General features: G+C 41.7%; 1 protein-coding gene across 2 annotated transcripts in view; it reads right to left on the reverse strand.

Moving 5' to 3' along the window:
- LOC124066256 (inositol polyphosphate-5-phosphatase A) overlaps window positions 1-13,828 on the reverse strand; it is a 132,105-nt gene extending 118,277 nt beyond the window's left edge. Inside the window, exon 1 of one of the 2 annotated variants that reach the window (XM_046402525.1) lies at window positions 13,295-13,828. In XM_046402525.1, coding sequence (XP_046258481.1) covers window positions 13,295-13,372 — 78 coding nt within the window. In that variant the 5' untranslated portion in view covers window positions 13,373-13,828. The remainder of the gene's footprint in view (window positions 1-13,294) is intronic. The other variant, XM_046402524.1, reaches the window with a different exon arrangement.
- Between the last annotated feature and the right edge of the window lie 7,504 nt (window positions 13,829-21,332).

A 21,332-nucleotide genomic window follows, 5' to 3' on the forward strand; every position in this document is an offset into this window, starting at 1 on the left:
GGGACGTTTTCCCGACAACACCGTTAAAGAAATAATAGGATGTCTTAGACAAAGATATACTTGTGGTTGAGGTCTATATATAGCTGCCAGGGGAGAGGCAGGGGTGGTGGAGAGACGAGGGAGGGTGCTCATTGTTCGAGCTGTCCGCAGTGGAAACTTTGCTGTCGGTAGTGGAAGACCAAGTGATAACCCCTTACAAAGGCCAGGGAGGATAAGGCTCTGAGGGGGACCACACACACACAAATCCACACATATGCACTGGAAAACTGGAAAAGTCCCAGTGACAAGTCCAAAAACAAAAGGGGAAATCAGCAGGGAGTGGTCACCCAGCTATCACAACTCAGGCACATCGACAACAGAGGTGCAGCACATCGCACTTTGATCAATATTACTGTCATAAACACGATGTTCCCTCTCAATTCTAGGTGACAAGACTGCATTTTTTTAAAAAAATAACCATTATATGAAAATATAATTCACTTATTTCATTCATTCTGAAACATACGTAGGTTGTAAATTCTTAAACAAATGAGAGCTGGATTCCGTTTTGCTGTTTCAGTGTCAGGGCTGTCGTTCACGCTGGGTCACTGTCACACCTGAACAGAGCAGAGCCGTCATCACACCTGCTCTTCACAGGTTTCAAATGAGGTTTAAGGTCCACAGGAGCCACAAGTGAAAAGCCTCACAGTGGACTGTTATATTAATGCAGCAGGGAGCATGTGCTCTTGGAGTCACGTCAATTACACACAGGGTCCCGTCAGATGCTATCTTATTACATGAACTGTAAATGTGGGCTCACTGAGCAGGAGGCAAGGTGATGGTCATTCTCCCTACACACATTCAACACTTGGTAACACAATGGCAACATTTACAGAAAGATCAGGGGTCTAAATGAAGGAGAGGTTTTAAATCTGTTCATACACGTGTTGAAAACGCTGATACGTCAAGCTTAAAGAGTCATTCTTAGCCTCAGAATAAAGAATTACCAGCTTTTTACCAGAGCTTTCTGCTGCATCTCATGAGCTTTGTCAGCAGCTGGGAGTTGAATATCCATTCAGTTGTAACGAAGAGTGAATACATATTCATATAAAGATATTTAATTCATGAATATAACACTATAACCTATAAAAAGTTCCTTACTGGTAACAAATCTTGCAACACCCAATAAATGTACACAGTCACTTGATGATGTGACCAATGACATGTGTCACACACATTAGTGGCTTGTTTGTTAAATCACATGTTTGAGTTTAGAAGACTGATCAAGAAGAGAGAGAAAAAAAGTGATGCCCGTTTTGTGTGGGTCAGTTTCTAGCTAGGCAGATTTTGTTTTTTTTGTGTTTTGAAAATAATAATATATAATAATACATCCAAAGTCCTGCACTACTCTGGGCCTTCATTTTCTCCAGAAGTGAGGCTGAGAGTGGGAGGACTAATGATGCAGTAATTAAAGCAGGCGCCAACACCCCGGCAGCTTGCTGAGGAGTAACACTCAATGCAGCTGGCCCTCTATTTGCATCTGAGGGAAGAAAACAGCATAATCATTCTGGATGCAGCAAAATGAGTGACCACCAATAACCACAAAACATATATTTCCATGTAATGTTTATACAGTACACTTGTACAGTCACTATTCTATGCTATTCCTTCTCAAGTGTAGTAAATACTAAGCTGAACCCCTTTTGAGTGCCATGTAACATATAACAGGAGCTATAAAGCTATTTCAGTAGTGATGGAGTGCTAGCAGTGTGTATGTGTGTGTGTGTGTGTGTGTGTGTGTGTGTGTGTGTGTACTGCTCTATCAGCGGACATCTTGGCTTGCCTTAAATGGGAACCAGAGGATGTCAAACAGTCAAATACTGATGTTCATTGGAAGGGAGTTTTCCATTATGGCTTAGCAAGTTGTTGAGAGAAACCAGACGGAGATCTGAGCGATGGAAGATACACTTCTGATGACTCTGAACACTCTGATTGGTGCATGTACTTGCTTTTTAATTCACATGACTGAATCATAGTCCATATTTATAGAAGCAGAGGGTACAGTAATACCATCCAGGTGCTCTGAGCAACTGCATGACTCCAAACCAGGAAACCTGAAAAAAACGTGAGGCTAGAGGAAAAGTGTAGTCATAACCATAGTCAGTACCAGGCTCTGCTTAATGACTTGGCCAGACCAGCTAGTACTTTGTCAGGCTGGGGCCATGGTGGAAAAAAAATACAATGGCCTTAACTGGGAAATATTCACCCATCGACTGTACGTGGACCAGAGACAATAAGCATTCTCCATCAAAGGCTTAGGGTTAAATAAACACCCGTCCTACTGGGAATGTGCAGCTGAGTGTGTATGGGAAAAAAGATAAAGGGAACGGGTGAGTGGAGAGGTCTCTGCAGGAGATAAAGGGAGTGAGAAGAGAGAAGAAGTGCAACCCAGCTGGAGAACATTTTATCTTTCGATTAATAAGCCTGCACTTCAGCACAACAGATGCAAAGTACGTCAGGAGAGAAAACAGCTTGTGAGCTGTAGCCTGTAGGTGAAAGCTTGCTAATGAAGACCTTCCTCAAGTGTCCAAAATTAACATTTTTGTCTAACCTGCAAAACAAGTTTGTCACAGTACATGTCAGCAGACTACGCAGAGGAGGACCTGACGTGATGTTCAAAATATGCCTTTCAGATATGTTAGCAGATGCATCTTTACAAGATGTAGCTCTCCAAGAACAGCCAAATATTTAAAGTGTGGATTTCTAATGGCAAAGATAAAGGGAGAGTGTCAGAAAAGCTCACAGCAGTTGAGAATATGCACTACATAGACAAAAGTATTGGCACAACTGACCATTACACCAACAGGGACAATACATAGACAGCTTGACAGCTAGGACAGCTTCAACTTTTCTGTGAACGCTTTTGTCGGAAGGTTTCTGTGGGAATTTTTGCAGTAGAGCTATAGTGAGGTCAGACACTGATGCTGGACCAAAAGGCCTGGATCGCAATCCCTGTTCCAGTTCCTCCCAAACGGGGTTGATGTCAGGGCTCTGTGTGGGCCACTGGACTTTGCTTTGTGCACTGGGGCACAGTCACGCTGTAAAGGACCTTCCCCAAACTGCTGCCACCAAGCATAGTGGCACTAGTTCTGTCAACATGAGACAGACCCACTGAGGCACCCACTGTAACTGGTCATCTTAATGAGGTGCAGCAGATCCAAAACTCTTGTACAGAAATTGTGCAGCATTATTCACATAACAGGATTGATCCCATTCTCGTGCCTTTACACTAAAAATAGAGCCAGCTGCTGGTTAGCTTAGCTCAGCATTCGGACTACAAACAGGAGTAAAAAAAGCGGTCCAAAGGTTAAAAAAAAGAGAATTATTTTATCTTTTGTCGCAATGATCATGAAGTTCGAAACAAAACATCCTTCTTACAATGTAATCCACGAGGAATGTACACAAACTTATGTGATTGGCGCACCTTGCAATATGACATCACACTATTAGAGAGATTTCTTAGCTTCAAGAGAGTTAAGCGGCCTATTTCCTCTTGTTTTTGATCTTTTTGCTCAGCTAAGCTAGCTGTCCTCTGGTTGTAGCTTTTTATTTGCATTACAGATAAGAGCGTCTGAGATCCTCTCATCCAACTCTCTGAAAAGAAGCAAAAAATGCATATTTCTCAAAGTGTTGAACCAGAAACAAAAAGCGCATGTTAAAGAATCTTCCATTCCTGTAAATTCAGCCCATGTCTAATTTTAAATATGAAAAGATATTGTGTCAAAGAAGGTGAGCCTGAAACCTTGCCTTAATTCAGTCAGCCATATCTAGGGGTTAGTTTGCTTTTAACACAGCACAGTTTAAGCTGCAAACAGACAACAGTTCAGGAAACAGATTCATCAAACAGTTCCTGTATAACACAATAATGTCTAAAATAAGTGAATTGTAAGTGAAGTACTGCTGAGCCTGTAATAATGTTCTATAAAGCCAGTGACAACCCAGCCTGCAAAGCTATCCCTTGCATTTATCCAACCTGAAAAAACATTAACGTTATGTTTGTGACCAACAAACAACTTGATGTATCCCTGATTTTGAACAAGCCTTGTAGCTGCTGGTAACAAGAGCTCCATGGACAGATATCTTAAATAGACAGCCCACCCCAAAATCAAAAACACATGTTCTTCCTCTTACCTATACTACATTTATCCATCTAGATTATGCGGGTACCAAAACAATCTCAGGTGATAAAGAGCACTGCAAGTAACAGAATGAACATGTATTTTTGATTCTGGGGTCAACTGTCCCTTTTAACGTCTTGCTTCTGCAACGGCACGGCCAGGCTTCAAGGCTCGGCTCCTTTCTTTCAAAAGTTTGGCTTGTATGGAGATAAAAGAGGTATGAGCACTTCTGTAATCATTCGGTTAGTATGTGTCTCCCCTGCAGACTCGGCTGCTTTGAGAAAACACAGCAGGACGGAGAGAAAAGCATGTGCATGTGTTCATGTGACTATAACAAACACAGTAAGAGGTGTAAAACTGACATCACCATAACAGAGCTCTTGTGAGTGAAGTGGATGTGGACCATAGATAAAAACATAAGTGGACAGAAGGCCTGCTGTTGCTAAGCGAGCTCTTTAAAACACATACTTTGGGTTTACACGATGAAAGTGAGCCAAATTCCTTTGATAAACAATGCTGACGCAAGAATGAGTGCAACAAGTAAACTGTGCACAGAATTCCAGGTAAATACACTAACAGTTTTTGTGACACACCCTTGAAAATATAAAAACATAAACCTCTTATTGCAAAATATTACTTCATAACCATTACAAAAACTGAAATGGTCAGCCGCAACCAGAGAGCTGGATTTAAAAAAATGGGAGGTAAGCAAGAAGCTATGGAATTTCAGACCATATCAATGTGTGAACAGAGGGGAAAGAAAAGGTGATGCTCAACAACTCGCATAACTAACAACTTACAGGGGAGATACACTCACATCAAAACACAAGACAGGAACTTTTTCATACATTCATGTTTCTGTATACAAACAAGTTTTTGTTCACCCAAATGATTGGGTGATTTTATTGATTTTATTTTATTTATTTATTTATTTTTACTTCCCACTAGTGGCGCCATGCAGCTACTTTATTAAATATTTCCAATGCGTTCTTCTGAGCGCGAACGAAATTCAGTTCATCTACACGGTATTGGAGTGGCAGCCGACATTTCAGACACATCTATCTGAAAAACCTCAGCAGGTAAAAACACAAGCTGAGGAGGACAGAATGTGATGTGCTGATGCAAAATAACTAAACCAATAATCAATACAAGGCTTTTAGTTTAAAAAAAAAACTTCTCTCATTCTCTCCTATGTGACACAAGGGACAAGGAGCGGCACTTTCATGGACAAAGACAAAGACTCACTGGCCTTCTAACCATTCCACCACAGATTCATCCAACATTCACTGAACACATGACTTAAACCCTCAAACACAAGGAACAACACAACAGCCAGGCTTGTCTGGACATGGAGGAAGAGCTTGGGAAATCCACAGAGGCATGGAGACCTCCAGGTAACTCCTCTCTGCCTGTCAACTAGCTTTCAGCATGTGCAGATGGGAGCTGGCTGCTGCCTCATGGCCCCAGGCTACAGGGGTCTAACTTCTACTAACACACCATGGCAACTCTGTGGTGACATCAGTGCAATGTGGTGCTGACATATTACCACCTAATCAGCCCTATATGTTTATGTACACGGAGCATTCGATTCTTCACCTGGCTATTCGCACAACCCAGCTTTGTATCAACACATGTAAATGTCACAGAGCAAATGGGTTAGATTAATTCGGTTTTTGCTCATACACGAGAAATCTTCTTAACAAGTTACATTTGTTAAACAGGTTAAATGCTGGCTTGGAAACTTTGGGCACTGTGTGGTTGTTTATTTCTGTGAAAATCAGATCTGCACCACACAACATTTTGACGGCAGCAAAAGTGGCACAAATCAAAAAATACACTTAAAAACTATGGTTAGAGCTCTGAAATGTCTCACACTATAGAGACAAAAGTATGATGGGCCTGTGTGTTCAGGTGTTGGACTGGGCCTCTGACTTCCAGTGAAGGGAAATCCTAATGCTTCAGCATAGCAAGACATTTTGGACAATGCTATGCTTCCAACTTTGTGGCAACACTTTGGGGAAGGTCCTTTTCCATTCCAGCATGATTGTGCTCCAGTGCACAAAGCAAAGTCCATAAAGACATGGCTGGATGAGTTTGGTGTGGAAGAACTTGACTGTCCCACACAGAGTCCTGACCTCAACCCCCTGAACTCCAACACCTTTGGGATGAACTGGAACAGAGCTAAGCTGTCTTTGTATTTAGAATGCAATGGTATTAAAGTCTCTGTTGGTGTCAGATGCCCCAATATTTTTGTCTACACGGTGTAAATGTCTCCGTTAAAATTGACCAAAGAAATGTGACAACAACCTGCAGGACATGGCTAAAGACAGGAAACTAAACTGTCATTGCATCAGTTCCACTGAACTACTATGTGTGAACTTTATGGGGACCGACCCTCTACTGTTGTCTCTCCACATCAGCAACACGATCATGTCCACTCCTCTGCTGGTTTGGGCCCGAGCAGACTCTTCTGCTCGGTTTCTGGGGGGTGCGGTGGGGACGGTGACCTGACTCAGCAAGTGGGAGACAAAGCTCAGAAAAACAGCCAGATAAGCTCCATGTTAATAACTGGAAATAACAACAGCTCAATGAGCTCCATTCTGTTCTACCTGTCCTGTGCCATTATGTTTAAAGATGTGACATGGTTTCACTGCCGGTGGGGATTATTACCGTAGTAACAAAGGAGATAAATAATGACAAAACATAGATATGGTCCATGATATACATTTGCAGTAAAAAAATGTAATCTTCATGTAAAAATTCAGAAGAACAAGTGATGGGGTGTTGCTAAATATAATTTACTTCAGCACTGTACTTTTCTGCTCAGAAAAATACTGAATATCACACTGTGCCATAGCAGCATCTCTTCACCTGCAAAATGGGGTCTTTAATGCAAACGATTTCTCTTGCAAAAGCACACAGCATGCGATACATTTTTCATTGGGTGGCATTGTTTGACTGACAACAAGAAGACATTCACACCACGTTCATAAAACCATTCTTGTTAATGTTACCACAGAGGTGTTGTTTAAAAATGGAAGCATTTCCTACAGCCATGATTTTTTTGGTACTCTTAAAAGCATTTTGAGGGAATAATAAAGCAGGATGCTACAAACTGGTGAGGAATATGCTCTGTTATTATGTTAAAATTCTGACTTTATGTTGCCTGCTGGTGGCAACGTTCAGCTCTCCAGCGTCTCCTCCTTTAGAGATTCTAATTCCATGTTATGACAGGATGGAGGAGGGCAGAGCAGGGGAGAACACCGAAATAGCATCATCTGATCTTTCTTTCATAAACTTTTCCACTCCTGCAGCAATGTGCTGGAACAGACTTTGGCAGAGGAAGAAACACAAAATCAAGCTGTCAGATGAAGTGTTTGGTCACAGACTCTGCTGGTGAGCTTCTCCTCATAAAACTTACGGTAAAAATATGGTGAGCTCGACACAAAGATTCGATATTAAGAATAAAGACGTTTGCACATTGTTAGCCTCCTCCGTTTCGATCCATTATTGACACAGCATCACATCTGGTATCACACGTTCGCACTGCGCTTGCCAGCACTATAAATACACATCCTGAATGCTCAATTACAGTTTTCACTTAGGGAATTCACTTCCATCAGCCATGACACTAAAGGCTAAATATAGTTTCCAAAATCTATGTTGGCTGAAGGATCGTCACATGTTTACAAGCAAATTCATTTTAACCACACAGCTCAATACCCCTAATGAGATGCTGAGGAATGCATTTGGTAAAAACAAAGGCCATTCCAAACAGACACACACACTGTGTAATAGTGAATACTGGGAGCCGTGTATGCATAGCTTCCAGGTTAAGACGGGAAATTTTTCCTACTCTGTTCTATCTTTGGTGGTGTAAATATGCCAGCTCAGTGGGGTCCAGGCTGTGATAGTCTGAGCTAATGAGCTGTCAGTGGACAGGAGGGGGAGAAACAGGGAGACATGGTGAAAAATAAGTCAGAGGACCAAACCCACTAGAAGGGCTATTCATAGTAATCTATTGCATCACCATATGGTCACGTTGGCTTGGCAAACAGAGGAGGTGTGTGTAATCAAAAACAAGGGTGGTTGTAATCAAAAGAAAACCACAGCCAAAAAGCAGTGTTTACAGCGATGAGAGCACTTGAGGAAAATATAGGAGCCATCATTAAGATAATCCGAACAGAGAGGAGTCTAGCCTACGAAAAGACATCATCTTACATCCTCAGCAATAAGAGCCAGCTGGGCAGTTGGCATCTGTTTGTCAGAACTTAATCATGTGGATGAATCCAACTGGGCTTTCCTGTGAAATGTCATGATATGATCTCCCAGTTACTGTCAGCAAGACAGTTTCAGTTACCACCATAATGGACAAGAACACTCAAATCACGTCTGCGGTTTGTTTTCTCTGAACAGAACCAGCAGAGAAGTTTACTTTGTTACTTTTTTGCTGGGTTTATTTAGGTTCAGCACAGATGCAAGCAAACCCAGGCCTGTAAACATAACTGTCAAAGACTTTCATATGAGGTAGGAGGTTTTGGGCAGTAAAAGATTCCAGCCCTTGCAACGGCAGTGAAGCGTGATGGAGATATCTGCACAGGCCTGTCTGAAATGTATTTTCTCGGATGTTAAGGAGGTAAGGAGCACATGAATTACAGGTGGTGGCCCTGGTATTTAGATAACTTAAGCAAGGAGTTGTACAGTCAGCTACCTTCACACCAACTACACCTCCATCTTCTTTCATCACAAAACTCTCACCTGAGGCCTCATGGTGCTTTTATTTGGTGACACCCAAGTCCAGTCAGCATGATCCACCTATTTAACAAACTAATACTGAAAGGAAAACACTCCAGAGCTCTCCAAACATGTCTAATGTGGATATGTCCACACACTGGCATCAGTTTGCAACCACAATTCAACCAGAGTGGCAGTCAACTAATGTAGATACCTTGCCCTATCATCAGCTTCAGGTTTGTGCAAGAGCCATGGTGTCGAATGTCTCGACACCATCCATTCAATCATCATCATTCCATTCCATTCTGACTACAGGCGAGAGGCGGGGTTCACCCTGAACTGGTCGCCAGTCAATCACATGGCTGACATGCAAAGACAGACAACCACACAAGAACACACTCACACCTAGGGGCAATGTAGAGTAGCCAGTTAACCTAATGCGCATGTTTTTGGGACTGTGGCTGGACTACCCAGAGAAAACCCACGCAGGCACAGGAAGAACATGCAAACTCCGTACAGAAGAACTCAGACTTGAACCCAGAACCCTCTTGCCTTGAGGCAAGACACGCACCACTGTGTCACCCTCGGCCAATACCACCACCAATAAATCTTTGACTTCAAAGCCATTTTTACTTTTTGAACCACATTTTTCCCCCTTTAAGTCAGTATTTTCAGTTGAGAACCCTAATATTATAAAGGAAGAAACGGAGCTTGTGTACGCTCTCTCCACACAGGCGGTCCCACCACCTGTTGTACAGGATCCCGACCTGGCTGAACACTTGCTGATTTGGGACAGCGGAAGGTGAGAGGTTAGCCACTCAGCTGTTACTGGAGCCAAGTTCAAACAATTAATCCACGTACTGTTAAAGGCTATCACAGAGGAGAAAGAATTAGCCCTGTTTTAGTCTAGTTTCCTGTACTGGCCATCAGCAGGCATGATAACAGCTGACAGAAATCAACTCTTCAACTGGCCTCATATATGGTGAACTGTGTAGTGCATGCTGCCTTTGGATCAGGAACCCCACGGGACCCATGAGAATCCCGCAGTGTCTTCCCACTGCATCTCCAGGATGACAACAAATAATAATGCCAAGCCTAGGGAGTAGATATCCTCAGGCTTGCAGGGACTTAATGTATAATGTAGGATAATGTATGTTAAAGATTCATCATCCAGCAGTCCATTAATATGCTGTAACTCTTTCAGCACAAGGTCAACATGTAATGCTCAAAATAAATTAAAACATTTTGTTGTAAGGGAGGGCAGTTTTGGGGCCATATCAGTTCAATTACAATCACCTCAGCATTAAAACTAAAAGCCCTAAGTAAATTATACTCAATATGACTAAAAGTGATTTTAAAAAAAAGAAAAGGTTTGCATTAGAAGAAATGCATTACACCTAGAAAGAGGGGTAGGAACATATCAGTTCTGTGTCTACTCCCTACGGTGTTTCCCCTGTGCAGCAGTACATCTGAGTGGATCGCCCTGCTGTACTGTGCCTGACGGGTTAACTTACTGAAAAAGTAAAGTAGAAAATCCAGTCGCCAATTTGGGGTGGGGGGGGGGGGGTCAGCTTAGAAACACAAAGTGAGCATGTGAGACTCAACAAAAACCAAACAATGGTTAACCGGCCATTCTAAACACCTGTGAAAACGATGTTTACCGTCATAATTAGATTCAGGACGGCTCAGAGGGCCAACAATGGAGAGGAAAAACGGCCTGAGCTTGAGGATGACTGTTTGTCTTTTGCTTTAGATGTTCAAATAACAACTGATGAGTGGAGTCGGAGAAAACTCAGATGGGCTGAACGAAACAATGAGGCTGCCGGTTTTAACATCAAGGCAGTAGTTTTAATCACCATGCACAGGCCACATGGGTGTATTTAACAAACAGCACTACAGATTATTTTCCATATGAAACAGAGGGCAAGAAAGAGCCAGATGAATGCTGCTGCAAGCATTTAATTTGGATGACGGGACTATGGTGCTGTGATGCAGTTTATGATTCCTGCATGTGTATTTGCTGTGTATTTTCATGGTCAGATGCTTAAAACTTCTCCAATTCATCTGCTGAGCTGGTGTGTCTCCGTCACTTGAAAAAAAATATTATAACTTTTAACAGTAATGAATCTTTATCTAAGAAACAATCAATATTCACTAAATCTTAGGAGCGCGATAAATGGGGTGATGGGGCAGTATTTTACTATACTTTTTTACTGTTTTATTAAAATCTGCTTTTCAACAATGTAAATATATGCTATGTTTCGGTTCTACTGAAACTGTACAGATAATAATAACAAATAAAAGCAAAGACAGCGGTTCTCAACATACAGTATAATGTCGCCTTGCATGGAATTTATACAATTCTTCTAAGTTGGACACATATGAAGTTCATACAAAGCACGTAGCAACGCGTGTAATGTGTCAGAAAGCACAGCCGACTGATTCAGTGATATCAGTTAGAGTAAATAGCTTTTTAAATGCTACGTTGCTCATCAGCAATCGGTTATATGGTAACGCAGGAGTGCTCTGATTAATTTGGCATGCAGACAACACACCAGTCATAATTCTGTTGAAATGAAAACTCAGCCGTTGCCATGCGTCTGGTCTTCTTCACAGCTATGTTGGAAGCAGGTAATGATGAGAGCAAATAAGTGCTGCGGATCTAATTTGCGCTGATGTTAAGAGTGGTTCACGCGGATTTTGAAAAGCAACCGATATATATTCTTCGGCAAGTTGACACTAGTGTGTAAACAAAGAAGCTCTGATGTGTTAAAACTTGAGAATGGAAATTGCTATGGTGGGAGATGGTAAAATGAGAAAGTTTGACGGGGCAGAAGAACTAATTATGTTGTACAGTTCTCTCAACATTTGGACTGGACCTTTTACACTCACTTTCATTGAAACAAAATTGGAAAAAATAGGAAGAAAGAGGAGAAAGAGAATTGTGAAATAATTAATGTTCAATCACCAGAATGAACGTCAACAAGCAAAGCAAAGTCAGAGAATTTGAGTTAGGCTAGGCAGATATGAACATAGAATCTTCTCATCTATAAATGACCTAGTAGTGAAAAAAAAAAATTAAACTCAGCCCACAAAGATGTCATTCAACTCATATATGCATCGTGAGGGGTGCGAACACTGCACACTATAGATAGACTCACATATGACCAATACACCCATTTATAGAAGGAAACGTGCTCTAATGTGCCTTTTTGCTCAGTCTGTTAGAAGTCTGGTGGAGAGAAAAAAAAATCCAAGACAGCCAAAGCATGCTGCTTGTGAGAGGCAGGCTATTTATAGGCTTACTCCAGTGAGGGAGACCGCTCTTCCTTCATGTTTGGGATCAGCCCTTCACAAGAGTGAAAGGAGGGAGGAAGGCAGGGGACTCTCTATTGACATAACACTGAAAGTGACACAAAGTGTTTGAACTTGAATTTTTTAACTGTAACAGTTACATTTTCCACTCTAGTTACATGTCATTAGGCACCAAGACAGAGCCTGACATAGAAACAGCCAGAAGCCCAAAACATAACAGCCTTGTGTATCATTCAACAATGTTCAAAGACACTCCTTAGGAGGCCTGACACACCTGTTTTTACACAGAAAAATGCTTTTGCTTTCTTCAGCCATCCATGAGTGAATATTTTAATGCTGTTTGTTTCAATAACGATACAAAGAGTCTGCAATCTCAACTGGCAGCATTCGCTACTGCATTGTGTTCTGCATTTAAAAAAAATACATAAAAACTTGTGGAAAGCAAGCAGCACCTCAAGTGATGCAGCAGTCAACTAATATGCTCCTCGATATCAGAATATATAAATAGTCCCGTTGGTAGTCAGCACAAGGCAGATAACTACACATATCAGTAAACCTCTATGAAAACTTCATGGTTTGTCCTTCTTATAAAAAATAAACCAAGGCTCACTTCATGTAGGCTACACAAGCACATTCACAAAGTGAGTAGCACACTATGCAAAGGTGAACTGCTGCTGTATGAAGTTACAGGGTGGATCGGAGAAAAGAATTATGGCCATAACATTATGGTCATGGCAATACTACAGCAGTAACAGGCTGCAGATGGTGACCAGTACCCCCATCTTTATATTCATACAGAGCTGACAGAAGACATGAAAGAGAAAGCGGGTCACTGCGTGTGTAAAAGGCACAACCCTTAACACATATAGCCAGCGTGTGTCTTTATGGTTATGAGAGGCCCATGTGTTTATGAGAGAGTAGAGGTGTTCAGGCTGCCGCACGCGACTTGCCACACACGAGTCGTGACCAGCTGAGACGTTATTTAGCATAACATGAAGACGGAGTTGACAGTATGAAGCAAGTAAAAACACAACACTGGTGTGAGCAGACAGCACGGACTGACAGCGTTTATCAATGGGGAAACTCACATCCTCGAACAGGGATCCAACGTTGGCTGTCACCAGCAGTATTCCCGTGCCTTGCGCTGCTGTCAGCTTCCCTGCCATAATTCTCTCTCGCAGGTGGCTCGGGGACACGGGGACTTTATAGGTAAGAAGCGGGAAAAGAAGAAACGAACGGAAGCCGGCGAATGTCTCGCGAAACTGGTTATAAGACTGGGAATTTGCCACTGAAGCCGGGGTTGAGGCGGCTCGGCTGGAGCATATTTTTCAGCGGTGGCCGTGCATCTACTAGGAGTTGCTTTGCAGTAGAAGGTCCGTTGGTGGCGGCGTTTGGCGTGCTGCTATCTCGTGCTACTTTTTCATGTTCAGAGCCATCGCAAAAGTTTCCGTTTTAATCCACGCCGAGTGTCCGAGGGCTCTGGTTCATTTCAGCGACGAGTGTTTCCCTAGCTTTTGTGCAGTGTAAAAGTCTCCCTCCGAAAGCAGGACTCTCTGCCAGGACCATTGCCTTCACTGTTTAGAGAGGATAGGCTGGAGTCCTTCACTGCTCTGACGTCACCGTGCCAATGGAAACACGGGGCTGTCTTAAAGGGCCAGCACACCGTAAACACAACGGCTTGGACTCTAACGCCAGGGCGTCCATTATCGGACACAGCCAGACCAGTCGACAGCGAGTGTCTTTTTCAGTTTGTCCACTTATGTTGTCCGTAACCATAAAATTAAGTCATTGGCTTTTGCTAATGGAACATTTTTTTAATTCTTTAATGTCGTGGATAACAGGCACTCGTACCGCGTGTTTGTTCGTGCATCAAGCTGAAACGATAGAACACATGCAGTGGTAGTCCACCACTAAGGTCACAGACCACATGAAGGTACCAAAGTGGAAGCAGTTATGGACTCATATCTTTCCACTTTAGGATGTTCAAAGGTGAAGATTCCCTCAGTAGCTACCACCGAGGTATTTTTTAGGCATGTAAGTGTAGTCACAAAGTATGTATCAGATGGAGCTAGGGTGTAAAATAAGTCGAGGAGTCAAATGTATTTTCCTTACATATACACTCAACAAACATAAACACAGCTCTTAAGCTCTCATTTTTCTTATTGAGTTAAAAGATCTAAGACTTTTTCTGTTCAAAAATATTTTACTATCAGTGCTATTTGTTCAAATCCGTGAGCCCTTCTCCTTTGCCTAGATCAGGCATGTCAAACTGGTCAACAGGAGGGCCGGTGTGGCTGCAGGTTTTTGTGCCAACCAACCAAGAGCACACCGTTTGACCAATCAACTGTCTGAAGACAGAGATCAGTTGATGAAGTGAGTCAAGTCTGGTGTGCTGCTACTTGGTTGGAAAGAAAACCTGCAGCCACACCAGCCCTCCTGTGGACCAGTTTGTCATGCCTGGCCTAGATAATAATTCCACCAAACAGGTGTGGCATATCAAGATGCTGATTAAACAACATGATTACTTTCTCTAGTGTACTTTCGACCGGTCACACTAAAAGGCCAACATAAACCGTGAACTTAATGCTCATTTCAATACCATAGGACATCTCCAGTGTTCATTCCGATAATTTGGCAGCACCGCACCAGCCCAGGATTCCCTGGACCTCGTCACAGCGTTACTGTGGAGACAACTTATGGTCATGAGATGAACAATCAGTTCACAGCTCTGGTGGACATTCCTGCAGTCACCAAATGCACACTCCCTCATAACTTGTAGCATTGTGCTGTGTGATAACACATTTTAGAGTGGCCTTTTATTGTGACCAGTCCAAGGTACACCTGTGCAATAATCATGTTGTTTAATCAGCACCTTGATATGCCACACCTGTCAATTTATGCTTACAAATCTGAAATCTGTGTGCAAAAAAGGTTTTAAAGCTTTTAATTCAACACAAAAAGTGGTTAACAAACAAACCTGGTCTGGCATAATGCAAAATAAATAAGTTTGATAGTTTCATACTGCATACTGCTATGATAGGCAGTATGTAGTGCATACTGCACATTGCATATTGCACAGTGCACTCATCAGTAGCATGTAGTAGGTGGTTTTGAATGCTGCCTCTGACATTAGCCTGCTGCCTGTGTTTTTTTACTATGACTAAGTCCAAATGTTTGTTGTGAAAAGACCTTTGCAGTCCTTGCAGTGTCTTGTTCAGTGTTCACTGACATTTCACTCTCATCTGTTTAGCTTGCTGGATGTTACTCTTTCTTCATTTCATTTCACACTGGGCAGGTAGTGTAATGTACCTCAGCTTTTGGATGAAGATTGCAAGAGTGACTTCACATTATTTTAAATAAACCAGAACTGTTTTTTTTTCTTTCTGGACTCCAAAACTGTGGGGTTAAAACAGCTGAAAATTGCAAAGAGCTGTAGTCTGAAGTCATAGCTGGCTCAACAGTAGAAACTATCAAATTACAGAAAGTAATTTGATTCATTGTTAATAAAAACAAATGCTGTCTAACCATCATTAAGGCCCACCTCAGACCCCTGACACTGCTACCAGAATGCTCCCAAAGGATATGTTAAATAGCGGTAGAGAGAGTTTTAAAACTGCTTATGCATGAGCTGAAAACAAAACCATTAACTCACTAGAGTGAACCAGTGAAAGTTAACACAGTGTTTTGTTTTGGTTTTGTTTGTTTGTTTGCTTGTTTGCTATTACTATCACTATCTTTGTTACATAACATCTGTCTTTAAACGTAACAAAACCTGCAACCTTGTGGAGGTCTAACACCTGAGAGTTAACTCACAAATCTATGTGACTGGGCTCAATCAGCAGCTGCTGAGAGGCAGCTAAAATGGCCCTGACCTGACACATGTCCTAACATGCTGTGCTGCAGAATTTAGACTATAATTGCACTTTCCATTGCGTGTGTGATCGTTGCATAGATCCAGACACCCTTTGCCAAATGTAGACACATACTCTTTCATCTAAAGAGTTCCTGTTTATATTTTGGCAGGAAGACATGGGACATTTTCATTTTAAAGTCTGGAAACCAAATCTGTGTGCACGACAGGCTTTTGCCAGGGGTGCTCAGAAACTCAGCCAATTCCATGTGTAATCAGTTACTGTGAATGAGAAAATCAGCCTTTTCCCGGTATCACAAAACATGTTGGTTGACAACAGATTGCTCATACAGAAAAAAAACAAAACAAAAAAAAAAAAAACGCAAAAAACAAAAAAAACAACATGATCAGACTTGTAGTCGGCCGTGTGAAAGGAGAGTTCGGTAGGCTAGCTAGCACGCTGGAGAGACTCTGCAAGGTTTCTGTTGTGGTTTTCAGTTAGTGTTAAACAAGATAGTGTCACTTATGCTGCTGTTGGGTGAGTAGTCTGTCCAAGTACATATGGACCTATGTAACAGCATGGAACATTTTAAACAGAATCAAAAAATTATTTGTTTCTCTTCATTAACTACCATACTTTTTCTTCAGATATATGGTCCCATATTGGTCCACCGGAAAGATTTTACCCATCTGTTCGTATTAAAAAGATGGATGACGTGAGAGCTCCCAAAGAGTGAAGGCAGAATGTCTTGATCGCCCCCTGTTGATAGGCTCCGGTACATGTCATAAATCCCTACCCATCTATGTTAGAGAGCTGATGCTGACCAAGATGGCAGCGCTTGTATCTGGGATATTTTGGTTTCACTTTTGCACAGGAGGAGGAAGAGGAAACACACTGTCCATCTTCATACATGTCAGTGGTTTAAATACAGTGGGGTGGCAGTCATGATCTTCAGCCAAATTTTGGGAAGAAAAATAACCAGCAATGTCACTTTTTGTCACCTTTTAGCCTCTGAAACCAAACATCTGGCACAAGCACAGTGTGACTCTTCTGCATCGTTCACAGGTTGTCATCTATTAATTACAGACATGTTTTTCACGCAGCATGATGTGATCTCCCCTGATGATGCCGAGGGAACCTGGGACCATAAATAGCGCACTCCAGTCAAAGGTAGTTTGAGGTCAACAATGTAAGGCAGGCATATGACACATTGGATAACAGTGTAATGAGCTCCTGTTCCGAAAGAGGACAGATGAGGTAACAAAATGAGATTGAACAAGCATGAAGTAAGCTTTCATATAAGACTTCATATTGCTATTTTGTATTTCGTGTAAACTGCACTGTATGTCTCCACCTTCAGTGAGCCTCCAGCTGTGCAGAGATGACAGGAGGCAATGGTGGCAATCCTCAAATGGCTAAACAATGGCTCATGCAACTAATATGTTAACAGCATCAGAGTGCGTGTGTGTGTGTGTGTTTGGGGGTTTGGGGAGGGGGAGTCATGGCTCACTAGCTCACTAAGAGTCTTTGAAGAGAGCTAAGAGATTATCACCAAAACTCGAGTGCTCACAGCTGTGTCTGGCATGGGAGTGTGTGTGGAGAGGGAGAGAGAGAGAGAGAGTGTGTGCCTTTGTGACTCCTGTGTCTTGGTTGTGTTTCCATGAGTGTGTATTTCTTTATGTGGTGTTTCATCATGTTCTGTATGTGTGAACATGATATGCTGGGAGAATATCTATAATCAGTCATTCAGACACATAAAGAGGATAACACAACACTCACAGGGAGGAAGTCAGTGCCAGTGCTATTGTGTGTGTACAGAGCTTTAATTAAAAATGGATCAGACCGCCCTTGAAAACAATCCAACCTAGATGATATCTCTTTTGCAGAATGTTATGCTCACCACTATCACACTAAACTAAGTACCATTAAAGCTATGTAAACTGTGTGGACTGCACTGGGACATTCTTAGTCAGACTGACTAATGTTTATCATAAAGCTACCATTTTGTTGCTGTTTCTGCAGTAAGTCATGCTGGGTTTGGCTGACTGAGAGTTAATAGTTTTTGCTCAGGAGGAGGCTGAACGAAGAAAAAGCTAAAAAAAAAAAAAACAAAAAAAAAAACATTAGCATTAGCTGTGTCCTTAATAGGCAGAAGGAGAAGGAAGGAAAGGAGAGATGGAGGATGAGGAAGACAGATGAACGAAGAGGGGAAAATCAAGTTAGTTCCTTACCATAAGCACTGAGAGCTGAAAAAGCCAAGCATGAAATAATAAATGAACATGATGTTTAGAGACCAGGAAGTGGCACAGACAAAAAAAGAAAAGAAAAACACCTCAAACAAAATCTCCAATATGAATAGAGGGATTTATTGAATTAAATGGAGAGTCAGGCAAATGTACACACCTAATAGGTTTTTTGGGACAACTTAAGTAATTTACTATAATAGTGCCAAAGCCCCAATATGAGAGAAGCGGCAGCTCCTTTAAGATTAGGGCAGTGCATAATGTGTGTGTTTTGGCAGTGTGTGGTTGAGCAAGAGGAAGTGAGCAGCAAGTTCTGCCACTGATTTGTTCTGACAATATATGGTCCAGATGAACGCAGATATCACAAGCTATAAACATCCATTAGTGAGGATTGCAGAAAATTTTGCCACGAGGAGAGTGGCGGTGAATGCAGGGGAGCAGCAGGTCAGGGTTTGTCAGTAAATAAAGGCTGTAGCTTCTCACAACCATAATGAAGTTCCTGTGTGTTGTTTCCCAACTGCTGGAAAGGTGAAGGGCGACTTCACCTGGGTGGAAAACAAACATTTCCTCTGCTCCCGGACTACAGTGTGGAAACCAAGCAATGAGCGCTGAAACAGATTGTTGTTACTGTGGTTATATAAATATAACGTATGGTGCTGTTAGATTGCTGCTTAACCACATGAGTGAGCCTGCCTTTGTGTGCAGCAAGCAGGAGAGCAAATAGTTTGGACTGCAGTGAAAATGTTGTGTTTGAAAGACTAAACACCAACAAATGCAGAGTGAAGCAGATTATTTTGTTAGATAAAAGCATGTCATGTCATTTTGGAAATGATCATACACACATAAACACTTTGTTCTTGGGATTCATCATTTCATCCATTAATGGTGGCAGAGTAAAATGCTCTCTGTGCAAATGAACTGTCTGCATTTGTATCACTGACTCCTGTCGTACAACGTACATAGTTTGGCCTTTTGTTAAATAAGCTTGTCCTCATTCATGTTATTGGTGAGAGATTAGCTTAGCTCAGCAATGGAGACTGGAAACTGGGAGAAACTACCCTTTGCTAGTTAGGGTGTAGGTGCTTTAGATGTGATGTTTTTACCTTTCGACGGGGCTAGTCTATCAAACCACTTCCAATCATAAAGCTAAGCTAAGCTAAGCTAACCATCTCTTGGCTCCAGCTTCATAATTATTACACATGAGAGACATGAGAAACATGAGAGCTGTATAAATGTCTTCATCTGATTAAAACAAATACTGTAAGTGTATTTCATAAAATGTAGAACTATTGCCTCAAATTTTGCTCCCGATAAACCATCAATTGCCAGGTGGCACAACAGCAGTCCAGGTGGCATCTCTGAGTCTGAAATTGTTTCTGTTTGTAAGGCTGGCATGCCTTTACTTTTCTTCCTGCTAATCAAACAGCTTGAAGGGAGAACAAGTGGAAATGGCCCTAAAAATAACAGCACAAATCTGTTTTCTGACGTCTGTGTGCACACAGATAACAACTCAGGTAATATGTTCCATGAGGGTCAGTAAATACTACACCGTTAGCTCTAGGCAGGATATCCCACATGGGAAACATAAGGAGGGGGTAATGAATTTTGGTTGGTGTGTGTGTGTGTGTGTGTGTGCCGCTGATAAAGAAGTTCTACACAGTGACCAAAAGCCCCTCCTTCTGCACTCTGGGTAATGGAAAAAATTATGTTGGAATTCCAGACTGTGAGCAAGTATGTGCACTTTGACCTCCATCTCTGTACTGCTTAAATTCACTTCTCTAAAAATAGACAAACCTGGAAATAATCAGGTTTTCTCATGTCTCCAAAGGAGCAGGGATTCGGACATATAATGATGTATTAAGACTTACCCTATATGAAGCTTTATCTCCAGCCTCACTCACGAACCAGTCATGTATTCCTGATGTATGTATCCCAAGAGAGACAGCTTTGTTAGCCTGGGAATTTAGCATGAGAAAACTGTTTCATTAGTGGATGGGAGGGCTGTGTGCGCTGTTGTGCTGCACAGCGAGAGTGAGGTGTGTGTGTGTGTGTTTGTGTGTGTGTGTGTGTGTGTGTGTGTGTGTGTGTGTGTGTGTGTGTGTGTGTGTGTGTGTGTGTGTGGATGCATATTCCTGTAGTTGTGGGGACAAAAATCTGTTCATACAGAGGATCGTCTTGCATATGGGGACAAAATGCAAATCCCCACAACGTAAATCATGTTTATTGTTAAGGTTAGGTGGTGGTTAAGCCTCCAGGAAATGAATGCAAGTCTATGTAATGTCCACAAAGGTGATAGAAACATGACGGTGAAGGTTTATCTCCAAGGATATTTATGTCTCTATGATATATTTCTATATCATTTGAATATGCTAACCAACAGTACTGTAAAGATTGTTTGAACAAAACCAGAACCTTTCCTTTAGTGTCATCATAATTACAATCATAATTTTAGTTACCTGATATCTATCGCTATTCTATTCTATCGATATTATCTAGTTGAAATTTTCTTTTGAGACTTCATTTGCTGAGAGAAAACTATTGCTGCAGAAACATGTTTATTCAACCTCAGAAGCAACTCTCAAGTGTGTGAAGACTCGAAATCTCCAGTGCATACACGCACACTGAGGACGGGACATTCCAGTACAGTAGGAGACATCTTGTGTCCAGCAGTTAAACTGTTATGGGAAAATGAGTTAATGTATAAGAATTGTCATACAAGTAATAATTAGAATTATTGTTAATATAAACAGAACTTTTTGCAGAAAAAACACATCAGACATACAATTTGTGATTCTCATTAGTTTTATGTTTTCAAACACATCAAGAGGGACAAAAAATAGATTCTGTAATTTGTGGTTCACAATCAGCATTTTCACAAGGGAAAGGGGAATAGTTTCAGTGCTGCATTTTATTGTGTTTTCATATCCCTTTTCATGTTCCCAAACATGCTTCTCAGCATATTTTTTGGCTACTTGGAGGCAGTGGATAACTCTGAACACAACATCATAACCTCTAAGTTGCTGATAGGTCAG

The sequence above is a fragment of the Scatophagus argus genome, chromosome 10 (assembly GCF_020382885.2).
Source record: "Scatophagus argus isolate fScaArg1 chromosome 10, fScaArg1.pri, whole genome shotgun sequence".
Taxonomy (NCBI): domain Eukaryota; kingdom Metazoa; phylum Chordata; class Actinopteri; family Scatophagidae; genus Scatophagus; species Scatophagus argus.